At 37.2% G+C, this 20671-nt stretch overlaps 2 protein-coding genes across 2 annotated transcripts; one reads left to right on the forward strand and one right to left on the reverse strand.

The window, feature by feature from the left end:
• Positions 1 to 1087: 1087 nt before the first annotated feature.
• Positions 1088 to 3941, forward strand: LOC106442853. The gene is made up of 7 exons (XM_013884489.1): positions 1088 to 1374; positions 1552 to 1859; positions 1937 to 2808; positions 2890 to 3058; positions 3157 to 3310; positions 3428 to 3767; positions 3858 to 3941. The coding sequence occupies exons 1-7, from the start codon at positions 1088 to 1090 to the stop codon at positions 3939 to 3941; spliced, it is 2214 nt and encodes a 737-aa protein (XP_013739943.1).
• Positions 3942 to 14600: 10659 nt separating this feature from the next.
• Positions 14601 to 19611, reverse strand: LOC106444763 (DUF21 domain-containing protein At5g52790-like). Its single transcript, XM_013886205.3, has 13 exons — positions 17362 to 19611; positions 17189 to 17265; positions 17002 to 17085; positions 16637 to 16750; positions 16439 to 16525; positions 16195 to 16334; positions 16025 to 16112; positions 15875 to 15948; positions 15661 to 15791; positions 15410 to 15573; positions 15285 to 15331; positions 14918 to 15191; positions 14601 to 14770 (listed from the first exon to the last, which is right to left on the reverse strand). Exons 1-13 carry the CDS (start codon positions 17540 to 17542, stop codon positions 14726 to 14728), a joined length of 1506 nt encoding a protein of 501 aa, XP_013741659.1. The 5' UTR covers positions 17543 to 19611; the 3' UTR covers positions 14601 to 14725.
• Positions 19612 to 20671: the final 1060 nt, after the last annotated feature.

Genomic DNA, 20671 nt, shown 5'->3' on the forward strand with positions numbered 1-20671 from the left:
GATGAGCCACATCACATTGGAGAAGACAGAGGATGACGAAAAATTCTCTCATTTTAATTAAATTAAATTTAAATTACATCACATTGGAGAAGACAGAGGATGACGAAAAATTCTCTCATTTTAATTAAATTAAATTTAAATTAATTTAAGGGTACAATGATATTAAAATAAGGAAGAATTTATCGGATATTCATAAGGAGGCCGAGAATGTAAAATATAACCATGCTACAGTTCGGGCCCACGGAAGCGACCGGTTTCGTTCAAAATTCCCGAAAAGAACCCACATAGCGCGTGAGCGTGGCGAAGCAGCACGAACGTAAAACCCATGTGACTAATTGCGGTGTACCAAACCTATACATAGAATAGTCAGTCATTTCAATATCATAACCAAATTGAAATAATTCAAACGATGAGAATTTCCCACTCATAACGAACGTGTGGCTAATATTAATTCTTCCTTATATTAAATACTACTAAACTATACTGCTTGAAGGGTAAAAATAGACAGTGGAAAACTAAAAAAAGTCTGAAGAAAAAGACAGTGGGATAGTAAAAGAACTAGGCGACAACGATCAGGTATGGAAATTTCCACATTAAAGCGCTTTTATTGTTCTAATTCGGGTAGGTTGCGGTGTTAATATGATATGGAGGGTAAAATATATAAGGAGTGTTAGATTCAAACTGCATAGGCATTAAAACTCTGTTTTACATACTAAATGCAAGTTCAGTAAGGTCAACGAGATCATTGCTTAAGGATAAAGGGAACCAGCAACAAATAGATCTGACGACTATACTATATATTGCATATGAATAGTAGTAAATGAAACTAAACATGTGGTCTAACACGTGCGAATGCAGATGACGGATCATGACAATGTAATGCTAATTACGGGCTCGTGGGTGCGTAAGGATAACGGAAAATGGATATTCGATTCCCTTTCAGAAGACAACATGCACATCATTATCCTCTATCCTGGCCTAGAATATGAAGATTTAGTCAAAATGGTGAAGGAAACCCTACGCATCGTCGCAGAGAACGTCACAATCAAACTTTCATACCAATATCCGACATGGATCCAGATTGACGATGGTGATGGTTCAACACCACAATACATATCATGAGGTTGAGTCGTTTGTGCAAATGAGGCGAAAAATCGAGGAGGTTAACTTGTTTGTCACCATCTCTGAGCATATCAATGCGCTGACAACAGGGAAAACAAGACCGCCATTTGCGCATGTTACTGATCAAACCCTGATCCGAAACGAAGATAACGATGAGACTGAATCAAATGAAGGGTTGGAGGAAGAATGGCTAGAATTTGCGATGTCGGAAATCCCTTTGACATGTCCACACCAGAAAAAACGACGTTGGGGGTAGTTTTGCTGTACAACCAAGCAAGACTATACTAAACACACAACGTGGAATAGTCATTCACGAGCATATAATTCGCCTTGCATGTTCTGCCAAGGAAGCGCCTTATAAAGGGAAAGGGAAAGCGATTGCAATAGAAGGGGACATAGATGTTGCTGGTGCTAAGTTCCTTCTCCCAGAGATGTCAACAAGCAAAGGTGCATATGGGAGAAATGGGGAAGTAGCCGAGCTGTGCGCCGTCGCTTGTTCGAGGAATCAGAGGTCCCCAACATCAAAGACGCTGAAATGGAGGAACATGTTGAAGCAGAACCTGAGCCAATAGAAGCACCTACATTGACATGGACATCCAATTTGTCCCCCCAAAGTAGCCTCTGCACGTGGACGCGTTTTCAAGACTCTTTACATGACCTCCTTAATGACGAAAGCTCTGAACCTGTGCTATTCACACGGGATGCACCAACAGTTATGGAGAGCGTCGAAGCTGATGGTTAGTAATAAGACGTCTACACTAAACTATAAAATAGTCTCAATATAAGACTTACCAAGAAGCAACATGAATTGCAGGTCTCGATGCAGCTTTAGAAGTTGTACCTTATGAAGGAGACAATCTTTTTGTTGGCCAAGTGTTCAAGTCCAATAGCGACTGCAAAATCAAAATCGCTATTCATGCCATAAATCGGAAGTTTCACTTTAAGACAAAGCGCTCAACCCCAAATTTTATGGTCCTGATATGTGTTGCTATCGACTGTCCATGGCGCGTCTACGCAGCAAAAGTCGATGGCAGCAGAAACTTCCAGATAAGGCAAGCAACCCTTATGCACAGTTGCTCCGTTGATGCACGGCGGAACTACCACAAGTTGGCAACGACACAAGTTATTGGCGAGCTAATACAATCTCGTTTCATTGGAATCAAAAGAGGTCCAACACCTGCAACAATAAGAAAAATTATGCTCGACGACTTCAATGTTACTGTCTCCTACTGGAAATCTTGGCGCTCCCGTGAAATTGCTATGGAAAGTGTCTTAGGATCGATGGCGGGAAGCTACGCACTCATGCCAGCATACATGGGGCTGCTACAAACCACTAACCCCGGTTCCATTTGTGTACTGGAGAAGACTGAGACTGGGGAAGGATGTATGATGTTTCAGTATGCATTCATAGCCTTTGGCGCATCCATTAAAGGCTATAGGTACATGAGAAAATTAATTATCATCGATGGAACAAGTTTGAAAGGGAAGTGTGGGGGATGGTTAATGTCTGCTTCTTGCCAAGATGGGAATTTTCAAAATTTCCCACTTGCTTTCGCGGTGGTTGATAGCGAGAATGATGCATCGTGGGAGTGGTTCTTAACTCAGTTGAAGTCATTTGTTGTGGAGTCAGACCAGTTGGTGTTCGTCTCTGACCGCCATAGAAGCATCTATAACGTAATTGGGAAGGTTAGTCTTAAAACCTGAATTTCATTCTATAAAAACTCATATAATATGTTTACTAACATAGAAGCAAAAAAAGTGATGCAGGTGTACCCGTCAGCAGAACATACCGCTTGCACCGTACATTTGTGGAGGAACATTAAGGGGAGGTTCAAATCACAAAGACTAGCATCCCTCATGGGAGCTGCAGCGAGAGCATATACTGTGGAAGGATTCAATAAGATGTTCATTGCTATTCAACGCGTCAGCCCTGGATGCGCAACATATTTAGTTGACATTGTATACAAGAGACACTTACTATTCTTTATTAAATTATAGTATGGTTACAAATTTTTAACATCTGTTTTTCCACAGGTTTTGATCACTGGAGCCGTGCGCATTTTCAAGGGGACCGTTACAATATAATGGATTCTAATATTGCGGAGTCATGGAATGCAGTATTGAAAGAAGTGAGAGAGTTCCCCCTCATCTCCATGTGTGAGTACATACGTACAACACTTGTGAGTTGGTTTGCACTTCGTTGTGCCAAAACTATGGACCATAAAGGGACACTCACACCGAAGGTGCAACGCCAAGTGGAAATAAACTTTGAATAGTCTACTTCGCTGGCGGTTTGTGGAATTAGTGAAACTGAGTTTCAAGTGATGTCCCAAAACAGAGAGTGTTTCCTGGTCAACCTCTTAGCGGGAACACGTTCATGCAATGCGTTCGATCATCTACGTATTCCATGTCGTCATGCCGTGGCTGCTGCTGGGCGAGCCAATATCCCAACTGAATCTTTGGTGGCAGCTGCGTATTATGCGGAGACATGTCATAGTACTTACGAAGCGAAGATTTACCCCATTCCATCTGTAGGAGGAAACGAACTTGGAGGAGAATTTGAGGGGGATCTACTACCGCCGGCGTTTAAGAGACCACCAGGCAGGCCCCGCAAGGTCCGCATCTTGTCGAGAGGCGAAGATAAGGTATGGTGATTTTTGGCATACATTAACTATACGAAAACATTAAAAGGAATAGTTAGCTTAAACGAAGTGAATTTTTGGTTTGTTTAACAGCATGGTGGAATGAAGGGATGTAGGAAATGCACTAAGTGCAGGGGTGAAGGACACAACAAGACCACCTGCCGTAGTGCCACATAATTAAGTACGTAATGACGACGGGGGGAGGGGTTTGTGAAAGGTGGGAAAATGAAATCATTTTTAGGCCCGGCGCAATAAGGATTCCACCCATCTGAACCGATGGAGTGATGTTTCGGAAGCAACTATGGTGTTTTCAAGGTTCTAAAATACTGGTGTATACCAAAACCCTTTGAAGTATACAGAAGTATTTTAGAAAATTTCATTAGTTGTTAGTGTAAGCATCTGTAAATATTGTGTCGATGCTTCTTGTAAATATGTGCGCCATCCTGTAAGCTTCTTTTTTGTGTAAGATAAATGAAATGCCCTGTATTCCCGTCAGTGTTTGGACTGAAAAGGTTCAGAAAGCAGTCAAATTTCAGGCAATAACATACTACCATTTACATAGTATCAAAGATTATAAGAGGTGAAAGAATAAAACGTAAGAAAAAATATACATGATGCACACTTCTGGTCAACAATTCAGAATACGGTAAAAGACGGGCAAGACGAAGTGGTGGTAGTTGTTTAAGTCGCTTAACTAGTTGACATCTTTCCATACTGTCGTTTATATAGTATAGTTACATAACTTTGAAATTTAAAATTACATGGGGGAGGGGAAATTAACAACGGCTTCAATACTATTATTGATGCAACGTAGAGAAAGGACCGGTAATAAAAGGGGAAATCCGGAATATAGCGAATGGGTGAGACAGCAAGTATTTGGTAGTATTCGATATATCAAATTAAAAAACCTACAGCAGACTATAAAATATTCATTCTAGTATGTGAATATGAATAGTAAACGCAGGTGAGCAAGCAACACTGCGGGGGACGATGTAAAGCTATGTCATGGTATTGATAAACAGCACATAGGGTATGAGTACGAAGCCATATATAATATGCTACACACTCAACAATCGCAGGTATACTAAACAATTGCAAATCTTAGATAGGCGTTATACTCCCAGACTATCATTGTTATAGTATAGTAGCAAAATATAAAATTAAGGCATTACATGGTGGGAATATAACACCGGATTCAATACTATAGTTGATGCAACGTAGACGAAGAACCGATAAGAATAGAGGTAATAATGCTAAATAGTGAAAGTGTGAACAGCTAGTATTTGGTAGGATTACATACATGAAATGAATGCCAAAAATTGACCATACTATAAAATATACAGTATAGTCTGCACAGATGACTAGTACATGCAGTTAAGCAAGCAACTCTGTGGGTCGACATTGTAAAGTTATGTTGTTAAGAAAAGTGATAATGAGGAGATACGGATGTGATTAGAAATGGCTCAGGCAATAGTTACCATATAAGACGCACACAACTATTACTCAAACATACATAATAGAAACTGCAATGTTAAGAGACCATAAACAGAGAACGATTTTCACACAGGGGTAGGTGATTAAAAACCAAAAGAGGAAACATGTTTAACAACAATATATAATTGTCCGATTTTTGATGCAGTTGATTAAGGTCCCAAACCGAAAGGAGCAAAAGACAAGTGGGGTGAACAACACAGCCTGAGTCGTTATTTGAAACAACGGGATGCAATGATTGCTGTTGCAACTAGAAAACCCACCCAGGAAATGGACAAACAGTGGCGGAGCATTTTCTCTCTCTCTCTCCCACCTTTACCAATTCGACCTCCAACTTATGATTGTCAGCCAGAGTAGGAACGTGCTCCCCAGAAGCGACATTACTTTCCTGCACACAAGCCTGATCCCATAGGATTTTCGTATTTGCTGCTATGAGCTGTCTAATCTCGTCTCGTTGGCGGCGTATAATGTCGCGAGCCTCCAATAAGCTTGCCTTCTGCCACATACATTGTAGCTCCTCGTCCGCCCAGGCAATGAACGTATGAACATCACAGCGGAAGTAAAGCCTACCCGGATTGTCATCGGACCATGATTTAGTTATGCTGGTTTTCCGACCACAATGACATAGCAGGCCGTCGTTGTTGTTGCCCTCTGATGAGCGAAAAGAATTTGCATCTGAATACTCACTAAGGGTTGTTGCCATGTTTACAGACGGAGGCGTAAAAAGGGAAAGTTTTTTCTATAGGGTTACGGTGGGGATGCGAGAGTAAATAAAGGCGACTACAACGGGACACGTGTTCAATATAATACATTTATGTTGCATATCGTAGCTAAACAAACACATGGTGATTAAATAAAGGGTGTACCTAATTTTCTTGGTGATGCAAATAAGAATGCCAAAACATCAGACTTTCACCAATGCCAAAATAAAACAGGCAAAATATACTATATTCCATTTGGAATAGTATGCCAAGTGATGTTGGTTACCAAAGTAACAAAACAAAACAAAATCAAAACCCAACCTTTATATGATAATGAGCGATTAGAAGCGAAAACAATGCCTATTTAACACGAACCAAAGTAGATAAAACGCAACAACGTTACTCATAATGTATTATACAACTAACCAATGCAGTGTGTTTGCACTAGTTATGCTGTGAACAACAGAAACATCAGTATGGGCTCACAATAGATGGGTACACAAGAAACTTCAATTATAAATACGACATTCGCGGGAAAGTGAAATACAAAGTGATTAGGCGATTGGAAAATCGTTGAGGTGTTCGGGATTGAAAGCGGCGAATGCTTCAACTGCATATGTCTGTGCTGCAATTGCAATTGTCTCTTCGGAGAGATTGGCGACCTGCTGCATATTGTCAGTTGCATGCAGTTCCAACAGGATATGGGTTGCAACACACGATAATCTTGCGTATATGTAAACACGGAAGGAAGCCAAAGAAAAAAAAATGTTATGCCTAGGAACGCATATTCTGTACAAATTTGGTACATATAATGGAACAGTCACACCGGTTGGTTCGCAACAAAAAGGTAGGTCAAGCCGGGTTATGGGCATAGTCGATTCCATAGCTGCCTCGTTCAAGTCTTTCCCTCCATTGCGGCGTATGAGTAATGGCATTAGACGTACGATCGGATTAAGCAGCGTTTCCAACTTGTCTTCATGCAGACATGCACGGTTGCAGTCTAAAACATGTATGCGCCACTGTGATATATCAATGACAACACCAATCCAATGCCTCCCGTCGACTTGAAATGGGCAGTATAGTACTGCAACCTGGTCAGACCAGGGCATATTTGGGAAGCATGGATCCCCAAAAATACTTGAGAAACTGAATTTTCCTACGTCTCGAACACGACTGAATTGCTGGTACTCCCCACGAAGAGCATTCACGAAACTAGCAGGCATGAAATCATAAGATTTTATACCCTCTTTACGCAGACGGCTTCAGATAAATGTAACAACCATGTCTGCCGCCTGTAAACAAAAAACATTAGATTTGCAGCTGGAAACCAAATATTATAGAACTTTGATTACCTAATAGGTTGCGGTTGCGAAGATTCAAAAAAGGACTGAAAAACAGAATTGGCAACAATAATACTTCTCCGAGATCGTATTCCCTACAAGGAGGTTTGAGTATTAATATTTTAAACGGTAGAGGCTAATCATAAATAAATGGTATGTATGGTATTTTACCTTCGCATATGCATTACAGTGCTAAATCCAGCCAGCCGGAATGCATTAAGTCGAACACACGGGGTAAATCCACCAACGAAAGGGCCAACCAACGATTGTAGGTGTCTCAAATGTTGATGTGGGTTTTGTTGGTGAGGTGGAAGAAGAGGTACACACATCAGGAAGCGGCGGCAATTCTAATTGCAACTTTTGTTTACGCGGACCAGGTTTTTTATTGCCTCGTCCTTTACCCTTTATCTTCTTAAGAACCGGTTCTGGAGATGAAAACCTCACGGAAGGTGTACGACGCCTTTTGCTAGCCCTCGTCTCCACAACTAGAGAGGGAAGTTGGTTTACTGGTGTTTCCCCTTGATCTTTTAGGTCTGGAACGTGAGGTGTTCCACCCCACCGCTGGGTCGGTGTCATCCAGCGGTGACACTGATGTATCTACTAAATGAGATGGCTGCAAATATATAAACGATTCAAAATCATATAGCGAGTTGAAGTTGAACTACATAATGAAATACATATGCTTCATATGTACATAGAAGAACCACTATTAGGTATGTAACATAAGTGTACAACTTACATCATCTGTCGCTGAAGTCGGAGAACTGGAGGGCGGATGCTGAACCTCCATCTGTATAGGTTGAGGGGCTGCCGCTTTATAAGAAGGTTCAGAAGAGGCCAGATTAACATTGTCCTCATCGACAGCAGGTCCTTTATCTAGATTGTCACCCGACCGAGCCTGAAAATATATATCATTTTTGCGTCAGTTACCGGCGGATCAGTAGAAACTGAGGAACATTAAGTCCACTATTATTCAATGACAATGGCAACAACTTCGTTTTTTCTGTTCACAGTATTCCATATTAATCATACATATGGTATAGTCCAAGAACGAAATCCAAGCGCAGTTGTTAAATATTTACTTATGTTAAACCAACCAAAAGAGGGTTATTAATGTAAAATACAATATTGACCACTCCCACTTACAGGAGGTTCGTCTTCAACCCCATCTGTGCCCGATGTAGCGACATCATCTTTAAAGGCGTCCGGTAAAGATGGGTGCTGGTCACCAGAATCCGCAGGAGTGACGTGGTCGGCTATTGGTTCACCAGTATGTCGTGTGACTCAAACATCACAAAGTTTAAATTTGACAGGAGTCCATACCATATAACCAAATAGTATACATTTTCCTTACAGTTGTATTGTCGAACTCAGAAGGGGCTTCATCCGATGATGCAAGCGTTCCCCCATCTTTTCCTCCAAGCTGAGCACCAGGAGAAGGCACCTGAAAGGTTGCAGTGAGGTCTGATGGAAAGGTGGAGGTAGTTGTTTGGATTCCATGGCCATTATTTCGAGGAATACAATTGGATATTCCTCCATCTCCTATGCGCAGAGACATGAAAAATGATAGAATTAAAAAAAAAGTAGCAGGCAAGCTTAATAAATGTAAACACACAACACTACCTCCTGCTGGATCTTGCATTGCGCCTTGTGAAGACACCCTCGATGCGGCTAAAACTTCCTCTTTTAGGAGGAGCATTTCTCGGCTTATGTGGGTTCTAAAAGTTGCTAACAAGGGCCCTCCACGTGCATGTAGTTCCTTTGCCAATACACGCACCAGATTTGGAACATCCAAGTTAACCCCCTGGCCACACCCTCCTGCATGACCATCTGTATTTTAGGTTTGAGCAGGATCTGACCCATCAGGGCCTAATCTGTCTGGGCCATAACCACCCTTATATTTCTTAGCATCAGACGCCTTTACACCACCACGCCATGTATTGATTTCAAAGGGGAAGCCATCGCGAATCAAAGATACCATATGAGCAACTTGGAGATCTTCCACCTCATCTTGGATAGGAGGTATGTCAGACACTTCACATAGTATGGAACAAACTGTAGCCTGCAAAATACCAAATGCAAAGCGCTTTATGTTTATGTAAAAGATGCAAGATTATGAGAACTAGTTAAAAATGTTGCCACTTTACCTGTCCAATGAGCTCAAGATTTTGCACAGTTACAACATTAATTTTAACACTCCGAGCACAAACGCCATCGACAATGTCTTCTGTGGGAAGCTCGTCATTCACCAGATCTTCCCCTAAGCGTGATTCTGCAATAATTTGTGGGCAGCTGCAGACTGTGACTAGAACCATAGCATGCGAAAACCCTTGTATTGCCAGTGTGTCTTGTGCCAATTGTCCTGCCGACCTAATCTTTCCGCTTGAAACCGTTAAGAGAAACGAATCCCTTCCCCAAGGATAATCCATAAACAACCCAATATTACTGACCATCTCTACTACTTCTGGTCTAATCGGTGTTAACCCACTAGTTGGGCATATAATACCTTCTACTAGCAGGAGAAGAGACAAACGCAATCTGGTATCCTCATCTTTGTACTTGTCTTTTTGTCCCAATCTGCATAGGATCTACTCTGGTGTAATCGTCTCCTCACTGCCAAATAATGATTGCCAAACGGCGCCATCACCACCTAATTGTTTTCCCTTTGATTTGTCTTTTTTTTCCCCTTTTCCCATACGCTGTCCGCCCAGCGACAGTGTTGGCGGAGTCCCACAATTGAGACCTGTAACTAATACGAAGTCTCCAATACCATATCGAATTGACTTCCCTGTAAACAACCACCACAGCTCATACAACTTCTTGGTCACCAACTGACGCGACAACAGCTGGTGTGCAAACATTACTGAAAATGTATGTACCCCATAAGAATTAGTTGTCTAAACTGAGATTCAGCCAATAGCTTCTGCTGAGCATCCGAAAGTGCTGTTTTTACAACCTCAATCCACCGCAAATTGAAGTAGTTGTTTATTCTTCTCCGTCCTGTTGGTTCATATCATGTCTGAAACAAGCGTTCTGGCAAACCTAACTCTTCCATCCTGTCGATTGAAAGAAAGTGAATACAGGGCAATTATATCAACGAACCTACATCAGATACAAAGTAAGACAATGAAAGTACAAAACTACTCCAATTGGCAAGCGTCCAAATTTTCTTTACCTTACGTGATGCTATACTACATAAACATAGGTATAGTAACTGTGGGAAATCTAAATAGGTTAGGTTATACAATTTACTCGCATTATTTACAATACAAAATACAAACATGCAACACGGTATACAAACGTGCACGATAATATACTTCATGTACAAAGCAAAGGGACACATCGTATTCAATTGCAGACGGGAATTGGACAAATCAAAAGGGATACATATGCAGACAAAAACTCGTCTATACTACATTACTTTATCGAATAGTCTATTAAACGCTCCTTATGTTACGGTGAAACAGTTTCGAAAGTACCTTCCTACTCCGCGGACGATCACCCCTTTCGCACAGATCTGCAATATATTGCAGAGTGTAGTATCAATTTCATAAACCCCTTCAGGTTTTCTCATAAAATGATTTCAGAGTGGTATAGTGATACGAAATCGAACTTACCTCCGTTGATGGCTTCGCTTTTCCCTCTGAAATCGGGCCGCATGCGCCACTGACACCGCCTTTGTTCCCGAAATCGGCCGGATTTTTTTTCTATTGCGACAAAGGCTAACGCTCTCCAAATCGTTCTTCTATGTCGCTTTGTTTTGGTAAGAACGGCAGTGGAAACTGTTCAGTTTCCTGGGGTAAGGAAAATGGAAAAAGCGGTGGGTCCAAGGCTTTCTCACGCGCAGTCTGGGGCATGGTTGGCATTATACATAAATACGACGCCCCGTAGCCTAACATCTGATATGGTTAGAATCTTAGTTTCGATTTTCGCTATTGTTATGCGTTCAAATTTCCCTTAAAATAATTAAAATTTTAATGAGAAAAAATTAGAGAAATTTCCTAGGATAACTCTTTTAAGTTTTTATCACAAAAATAGTCATCAATGAGGAAAATGACCAAAATAAGTTTTATTGAAGGGTAAAATGTATTTTTATCCAAGGGTTAACTAATCTAGACTTAGGGTGGGGTTTTGGGATATGGTTTCAAATTTTAAAAAATAAAAATTAAAAATTTCAAGAAAAAGGACTATTTTGGTCTTTTTTCTTTTTAAGGGCTATTTTTGTAACAAAAACTTAAAAATGACTATTTAAGAGAATTGCCCAAAAATTTATATAAAGTTTTAAGGGGACAAATCCAACTTTTAAATGTCTCTTTTTTTCAATTTTCTCTAAAATTTGTCCAAAGAAATTAATATTGACGGTACATATTACATCTATACTATTTAAGCAAAATCCCTCGTATTAGTGAGATTATTCACAAAATTTAAAAAGGAAATTTTAAACTACACCAATATATTGTCAAATAAAAATCAGTTGACTTACGTCAACTTACGACATATACTATACAAATATAATTTCTCGAGTGTTGGCACAAATCAACACATTTAAAAATGAGAGCACAAGTGCTAATATTTATGCAACAAACAAAAGTAAATACATGTTACAAAATTAAAATAACAAGGAAATATCATTTACACAAACATATTAAAAAATCAAATATATATGAATATATTCAAACGAAAAATATATCCGCGCTTTTAAGAGTGTTTAAATTGAACGATGACATCAAATCCAAACCCTTCTAAATAATGAAGTCATATCAAATATGAATTGAGAATCCAAACCCCAAACTACCTTCATGTGTTTTTACCAGCTTCTCAATAATTCACACCAGTAATAAATCAAGAAAGACAAACTCAAACAAACCCAAAGTCATAAAAATATTTGCTTTTAGGCCGCTCAATACTTACAAATTTATAGTAAACCTAAAAGAAAAGTAACAAATCAGTGCGCAACTTTTAAAACAAGCGATATAGCTTAGTAACTGAGCATTCCATCTAGTTAATTTGTGTGTTTGTTTATAAAAAATGCTTAACTAAAAATAGTATAAAATTTAAGGGCCATGTTTACATAAATTTTATTTGGTTTCTTTTAGAAGATTCCAGTCCAGCCATGAGTAGTTGAACTTGGTCAATATTCTTTACCCATCAAAGACCCATAACGAACCAAGACTAGACCCAAAAACCATATATGACCAGACCAATATTACAAACCGGCTATGTTGCATGGAAACTCCGTTGAAAGTCCGTTTCACGTTTCGGAAACGTTTCGGAATCGGAATCTCTCGGAAACTCGCAGAAACGCATTGGAAACTTGTTTCTTAAAAATCTCAGTTTGGAAACTTAATGGAAACTTGCGTTTCGATTTTGGAAACTCCCGATTCTGTTTTGGAAACGCTTAAAAAACTCTTTTTTTATTATTTTAGAACAAATTGTATATATAATTAATAAATATAAGGATTAGTTTGTTATTTTGATAGTGGTCATGTTTGATGGAAGTATTAAAATGAGGTTGAAGATGATGTTATTGATTTTTGACTTGGTGTTTTGATTTTTATTTATTTAAGTTGTTTAATATTTAAGTAATGGGTTTTTGTTATTTTGAATTTTATATGACTTTGATGTTTAATGATGATTTATTTTATTTTTCGTATGATTAAATAGAATGACTATTTATTTATTTATATTCTAAGATATACTAAACATAATAAAAATAAATGCAAATATTAGTTATATATATATATATAGGATGACAAATATATATATATATAGACGTTTCTAAAACGTTTCCAAAGAAAAATCAAAACAAAAATCAAATTTCCACGTTTCGAAACGTTTTGTTTCCGCGTATCCGTTTTCGTTTCCATGCAACCTAGCAAACTGGGTTATTAAGAACTGTCCAATTCCAGACCTTTCTTTATGTAGATCCAGCGCAGAATTATCTTTGGCATCCAATATACTTCTCTTCGGATGTAACGTAGTACCTTAAGGTGCCATTAATCAGGAAAATTTCTCGGATTTCTTAGAGTTCAACTTAACTAGTCAAAATTTTCATAACACGTGTGGCATCCATAGATCCATAGCTTGTTCGTGATCTGTCTCATCCACTCATATGAACAAAGGGAACCCATCTTAAGAAAAGAACCTTGTTATGTTGTTTTTTTTTTTTTTTTTTATAAACTATTATGTTGTTTTCTTTTGTAAACTAATAGTTTCTTTTCTTAAGTATTCTTTTGTGAATTTGATTATCTACCTTATGATACATGTATACGGTGGCATGCATATTTTGTTTTTATCTTTAAGGGCGGGAATATTATTTTTTTACATTTTTTTAGAAATTTTATTTTTATATTTATGATTTTTAGTCATGTGTTTTCTCTTTGTATAATACTTCTTTTAAATAATTAATAAGAAATTTTAATAATTGTATTAAAATAGTTGGAGTACACATATATGAATAGGTCATCTTGATGTTTTAATAGAATAGATATCAATATTAACCATTTTAATAGAATAGATATCAATATTAACCATTTCAAACGACATAACTTTAATTATTGGGCTGCATACAGTTTGGACTTAAACATAGTCGACAGTTTAGCCATTGAGAGTTGTGGGTTCCTAAAATTTTGGAATTAAGAAAAGAGGTTACAAAATATATACGGTTAGAAGTAGTTATTTTTTTTTTAAACATTGCTTAGAAATAATTATGGTTATAGGATTCTATTTATATTTTAAATAGGTCCAGTGGCACAAAAGTAATATTCCAAGGTCTACCAGGGGTAAAAGATAGCAATGATTCTGTATTAATAATATTGATATTAAAATAGTTGGAGTACACATATATGAATAGGTCATCTTGATGTTTTAATAGAATAGATATCAATATTAACCATTTTAATAGAATAGATATCAATATTAACCATTTCAAACGACATAACTTTAATTATTGGGCTGCATACAGTTTGGACTTAAACATAGTCGACAGTTTAGCCATTGAGAGTTGTGGGTTCCTAAAATTTTGGAATTAAGAAAAGAGGTTACAAAATATATACGGTTAGAAGTAGTTATTTTTTTTTAAACATTGCTTAGAAATAATTATGGTTATAGGATTCTATTTATATTTTAAATAGGTCCAGTGGCACAAAAGTAATATTCCAAGGTCTACCAGGGGTAAAAGATAGCAATGATTCTGTATTAATAATATTGATTTTGTTAGCCACACGTTTCCTACTATTTATCCTTTTTCAAAAAAAAAATTAATACGCAAAAAAAAAAGACAGTTCATCTTTTCTTCACTTCAATTCACATGCATATAAAAGATTCACCTAAATCTTGAAAAATGATCGACAAGAAAGTCTTTTGAATCTTGTTACTAATATATTTTGCTTCACTTAAATACATTTTTAATAAGATCTACCGTTTCGTTTTACGAACCAGTTGATCTTGGTAGCTTCGCGTACGTTTTCCCCACCTGCAAGGTAACAACACACAAACAAAGAGCAAAGTCGAAACTTAACTTATGACTTAAGAAAGACATTGCAATGCCCTTTTTCAAAAAAAAAAAAGGAAGAAGAAGACATTGCAAAACGATTTCTTGATATTCAAGTTACGTACGTACCCTACTAGGAGACAAATAGTAATAACGATCATTGCTGTCCGGAGAGAGCACCGAAGGAGGCTGTGACGGTGAAGCATAGAGTGTAGGCCTGAGAAACGGAGACTGACGGTAAGGTGAGTTTATCGGTGACCGGAGCAGCGTAGAGATCATGATGTTAGGCGACAGTGGACTTGAGCGATACGGCGAGATAGGAGATGTTAGCTCCGAAATCCACGTGGCAGTTCCCGGCGAATGTGGATTCGAGTTCCCAGCTATTGGCATGTTTATTGTTATCCTACGGAGGTAACAAAAGAGATTCCGAGTCTTGTGAAAAATAATGTAACTTGCACTCTATCCATTATGATTCATTAGTGGTGATCAATCATACCTCTTATGAACTTCGACATACCGGTCTGTCTCATCAAATATTTCTTCCTACAAGGTTCATAATTAAGATGGTTAGCTAAAATATAATGTTAGTAGTCTAACCATCTATAATGATTAATTACTTACCTGTATGAGTTCCTCCATGACATCTTCTAGAGTTATTATGCCGATGACTTCTTCATCTTCATCAGCAATGCTATCAATGTATCGGATTGGACTCTGATGATTAACTTCACTTGAGTTCATCACAGGAATGCTCAAAACAACATTTCCATCTTTATTATCCGTTCCTGAATTAAGACAAAAATATACTTCTCATCTCAATACTTTATATTATTTCAGATTTAATGATCTATCATATATACAAGTCTCTTAACCATTGATGCTCTTGTCATGGACAGGAGTGTTGGTATTGGTACAGTTCTTAGTCCCAACGACAGCAGCCATGTGGCTTCGACCTGTTTGGAAGATGTTGAGGATGTCGTAGAGAGGTAGATTCAAATTGACCCTGCTTGCAGAAAACAATAATTAAACTTTTTGGACCGTTACGTTCCAGCTTAGAAAGCAGTTTTGTTAGAAAAATCAATATACCTAGGCATTCTTCTGATGGGGAGATCTCTGATCGGTGTCTCATCTTCAGGACGGACTTTGATCAAGTTCTTGACCTAATCAAAAACTCATGTCAGAAGGCATAGTGTTTCTCAAGATTACTTAACTGTGTAGATTTTGTTGCTTACTCACAAGAATATATCCGATGATAACAGTAGGATCCACCGAGTATACAGGGATTCGGCTATGGCCTTCACTTGCTATTAGTCCCATTGTCTTTCTGTGAACCCCAAATTGAAGGATAAGAATAACAAACTAACTGAAAATGTATTATTTGAGGAAAAACAGAATGAAGAACATACTCGTCGAGCCTGGAGTTGATATCAAGTGAGAATATCTTGGAGACTGATGTCATTGCGTCTTTGGCACTCTTGTGAGACATGTCGAGAGCTCCTGATATGATTGTTGTTTCATCGTGAGTTAGTTCCCCGCCTTTTCCTGCCTAGTTATCAGAAGAAAGGACACCGAGAAAGACGTAGGTTTTAGCTTACATATTGACAAAACAATTTTTCAAAAAAAAAAATCATCTCAAAACTTGAAATAAACCTCGTTTCCATGCATAAACACAAATGACTTGAGCTCTGCTCGTCTGAAAAGTGTAGAATGTCTTCTTCCAAGCAATAAATCGAGTAGCTAAGAACATTGAAGGAAGAAGTAAAAGTTTGAAGCATTGTTTTTGACTTAAAAAACAATTTCTGCTTCATTCTAATAAAATTCCATTGGTTTTTAAGCTGATTGAGTTACCTTGCTGATTGGATAAGCTAGCGGAAAGAAGACTATGACAATAAATCTAACCAAAATCGATAGCTTTGCTCCGATGCTTAGCCCGTATCGAGAGCATACAGCTTGAGGTATAATCTACAACAATCAAAAAAGAACAGTCATGGCCGGTTCTGTCACAACCTGAACATTGGCCTAGTGCCCAATTTTTTTTTAAATTAATATACATATACATAGACTCTAATATTATTTTAAAAAAAATTATTAAAATTTTAGTAAAATGTTTATGGTCTCCAAAATCTCAAAGCTAGTCCTGAGAACCGTACGAGTTTTTGGGCAACCTTAAATGAATCAGATCAGCACAGAAAGCTAGTTCAAACTCCACTTACCTCGCCAAATGCAAGTATGAGAGTCACAGATATCAGAACAGAGCCCCAAGCTGGAAGCAGGGAATCAACAAAGACTGGTAGAGCCTTTTAGATTTTAGCAACAGAAACATTGTCATTAAATACTAAATAAAAAGTTGAAAAAGATAAAGTTAAGTTGTATCTAAAGATATGTGCATAAGCATGATACCTCCATCGCCAAAGCATTGCCTATGAGGAGTGTACACAGCAGAAGATGCTGGTTCTTAACGAGTGGCAGGATCTTTTCTGGCCATTTCGTTGTATTTTTTTAATGGTGTTAGTTTGAAGTGAACTATGAAGTAAAAAAAGTATGAGTAGGGTCAATGGGTTCATGACACTGACCAGCGTTTCTGCGGTCGTTGGGTTCACCAGCCTTAGCTATGACCTCAAGTTCGACGAGACTAAGGGACATAAGACCAAGGGTCAGTCCTGACATTAAACCTGCGAAAGCAACTAGACCAAAACATGCAGTAAGGTAAAACCAGAACATAGGTTCACAGCAAGGGACATCATTTGCTGCCATTTCAGAAGTTTTTTTAGAGAGTAAAGACTATATGAATGTTGAGAGTGGGGGATAATGAGTTTGGGTATCATAGTAACTTAAATAGTAGCCAGGGATGACAAAGTAATACCAACTGCTACACCATGATTTAAATAGATCCAAGAACCACCATCCAAATATCTATAGTAAAGAAGTTATCTTATTCTTGATTAGCCATTACATAAGGTGGATACAATCTCTTTCCTACGAACCTTTGCAACTCAAAATCAACATTTTGGTCGACATAAACACACAATTTTTCTGTCCACACAATTTTATCTAATCATTGTCAGTTTACCATTCTCCTCTGACCTGATATCACAAAGTCTTATGATGTGATAATTGTCAGTTTACCATTCTCCTCTGACCTGATATCACGTTGTTTACCAAAAAAAAAAGAGAGGGTGATGTTGGCGAAGACATCAAGTATACAATTTGGTAGAACAAGGATAGAGCATGGAATGTCACACTCACTTAGTCGCTATTATTGTGTGGTGCAATTCTTAAACAAAAGGTGTGAGGAGAACAACGTGAAACAACCCGCATCGTCAATTCATAGCAAGTGGAAACGATTCACCAAATAAGACCAAATGTGCACAAAATGATTGATTTCAGGAAAATATATTTTTGCTAATTCAAGGATCTTCAGAAATACTAGTAAAACAAGAGAGCGAGTTCCTACGGAGCAGGTGGAGAAGTATTAAAAAATGGATGATAACAAAACAGTGACCGATTCACTAAAGAAGCAAACAAACGATTCAAGGGACGAGTAGAACATAATAATATCTGTAAGGGTCGGATATAAGAAATGACCTCAAAAATGAGGCTAAATAAGCTATAAAATAGTTCAGACGAATTCTCCCAACAAAAAGTAAGAGAAGCTAATTAAATATTGTCCTATTCCACCAAGAAATCGAAGACAAGTGCTGCCTAATACAAGTAAGCTAAGCTTATTACCATCAATTTAGTATATAATATGGGGGAAGAACATCATTATCTTCTTAAGTTTTCTGCTAACAAATCCACTAACAATTAATTTATTCAGTTGTCACTTTTAGTAAAACAAATGTGGCTTTGATTGGTTGCAGTTGTGACTTTAGTTTTTTGTTTAAGAAATTAGGCATTAGCTTTTTTAGTTAAAAGTTAAAAGTTAAGAGACGAGTTCTTATATTCCGCTAAGAACCCCCCTTAAGAGCGCCGCAATAATCATGCTCTCTTTACAAACATGGATCATCTTTTCTGGAGGGTTTTCCCGCAGTTAGATGATCATCAGTTTGCATGGATACTATGGTACATTTGGAAATAAAGAAATAATAAAGTTTTTAGTAATTTGGACATTGATCCTAGGGATACACTCAAATTGGCAGAAACAGAATCAACACTCTGGGCTAAGGCACAGATAGTGAGTGAACAGAGGACAGTATCACACGTAGAGGTTACGACTTTACCGTCAATTCCAGGAAGATGGTGTTTTACAGATGGTTTCTGGAAAGAGAATGTTATTTACTCCGGACAGGGTTGGCTCAGTACTTTAGAAGGATTTGATGGGCTGATGGGGGAGAGAAATGTTCGGGTTAGTCTATCTCCTCTTCATGCGGAGACGCAAGCACTACTCTCTGGGCAATGAAATGCATGAGGAACTTACGTCAATTTCAGGTTACATTTGCAACGGATTGTTCTCAATAGGTGAAGATGGTTTCAGAACTAGAAGAATGACCAACTTTTGCAAGTTATTTGGAAGATATTAAAGTCCTGAAATAAAGTTTCATCCATTCAGAGATAATCCATGTACCAAGAACGCAAAATTCAACAGCGGATAGCCTAGCACGCAGTATCAGGAAGCAACCGTCTTTCGTCGTTCACATGGATCAATATCTCCCAATTTGGTTTACAGAGTCTATATGAGTATGTATAAGTTGATGACAAAAAAAAAGACTTATTTCCAAAGATATTAAAAGCACTGAATAAAAATGCTAGAAAATTCATTTTTAGAGCTAACATATTTTTTTCTAATTTTTTAACGGGATAATTTCATCTTTACCACCACTAAAGGGACATTTTCAAAAATATTTTTTTCATTAAGTGTCAAAAGACTGTTATACATTTGATCTCTATATAAATTAAAATATATATATATTTTTTATGTTTTCGAATTATACTTTTTCAAATTTGATTTTTTTTATAAAAAAAATTTTTGAATTTTTTTAATTTCTTTTGAAAATCGAAAATTATGTTTGAAACTATTTTTAAAAATTTATATATATTTTTTAAGTATTTATTTATATATTTATTAGAATCCTAAATTTTACATTCCAAAAACCCTACTCCACCCCTCAACTCTAAACTCTAAATCTAGATTAGTTAACCCTAAGGATATAAATGTCTTTTATTCTTATTAAAAGTGAAGGTAAAAAGGGTTAGTGTTTAGTGTAAATACGAAAAGTGGTACTATGAATGTGGTATCTGTGGTAATTTTTTTTTTTACTGTAGATTTATTTTCATAAGTAAAGGATGTGTGCTTTAAAGAAAAGATTCAGAGATAAATAATAGATGATGTACACAATTTCTAGTGTCTTTTCCAATCAACCCTATAGTAAACAGAAAATTAGCAACATACCTATGAGTCGTCCTAACTATTAACATTACCAAAAACCCTGAAAAACTCACAATAGTTGTAGATAGAAGAAGATGATATTTCATCGGGTTGGCCTCACTCGGCCCAAAGCCTTCAAGTGTAATACATATTTGGGTCTAATCCGTTTTGATTCACAAGCATTTTGGGCTGTTTTAAAATTTGATTCAAACATCAAAATCTAAGAAGTTTTACAATTTTGATAATAAATTTTAGACAAATAAATATAAAATAAACATAGATATCTCATTGTTAATATATTTTAATCAAATCTAATCATTAAAATCAAATTGACCGAATAAAGTCAAATAAAATGTGGGTAATTATATTATCATATAAATAAAAACTAAATTACTTTAACCTAACTAATGAAATTCATATTAAAATCTGAATCATCACTTTCTAAATCTTTATCACCAAAAATATTCGTCACAATAAAAAATTAAAAAAAAAAAAAAATTTCAAAGCTTTTTCCATTT

This window comes from Brassica napus, chromosome C9 (assembly GCF_020379485.1).
Source record: "Brassica napus cultivar Da-Ae chromosome C9, Da-Ae, whole genome shotgun sequence".
NCBI lineage: Eukaryota > Viridiplantae > Streptophyta > Magnoliopsida > Brassicales > Brassicaceae > Brassica > Brassica napus.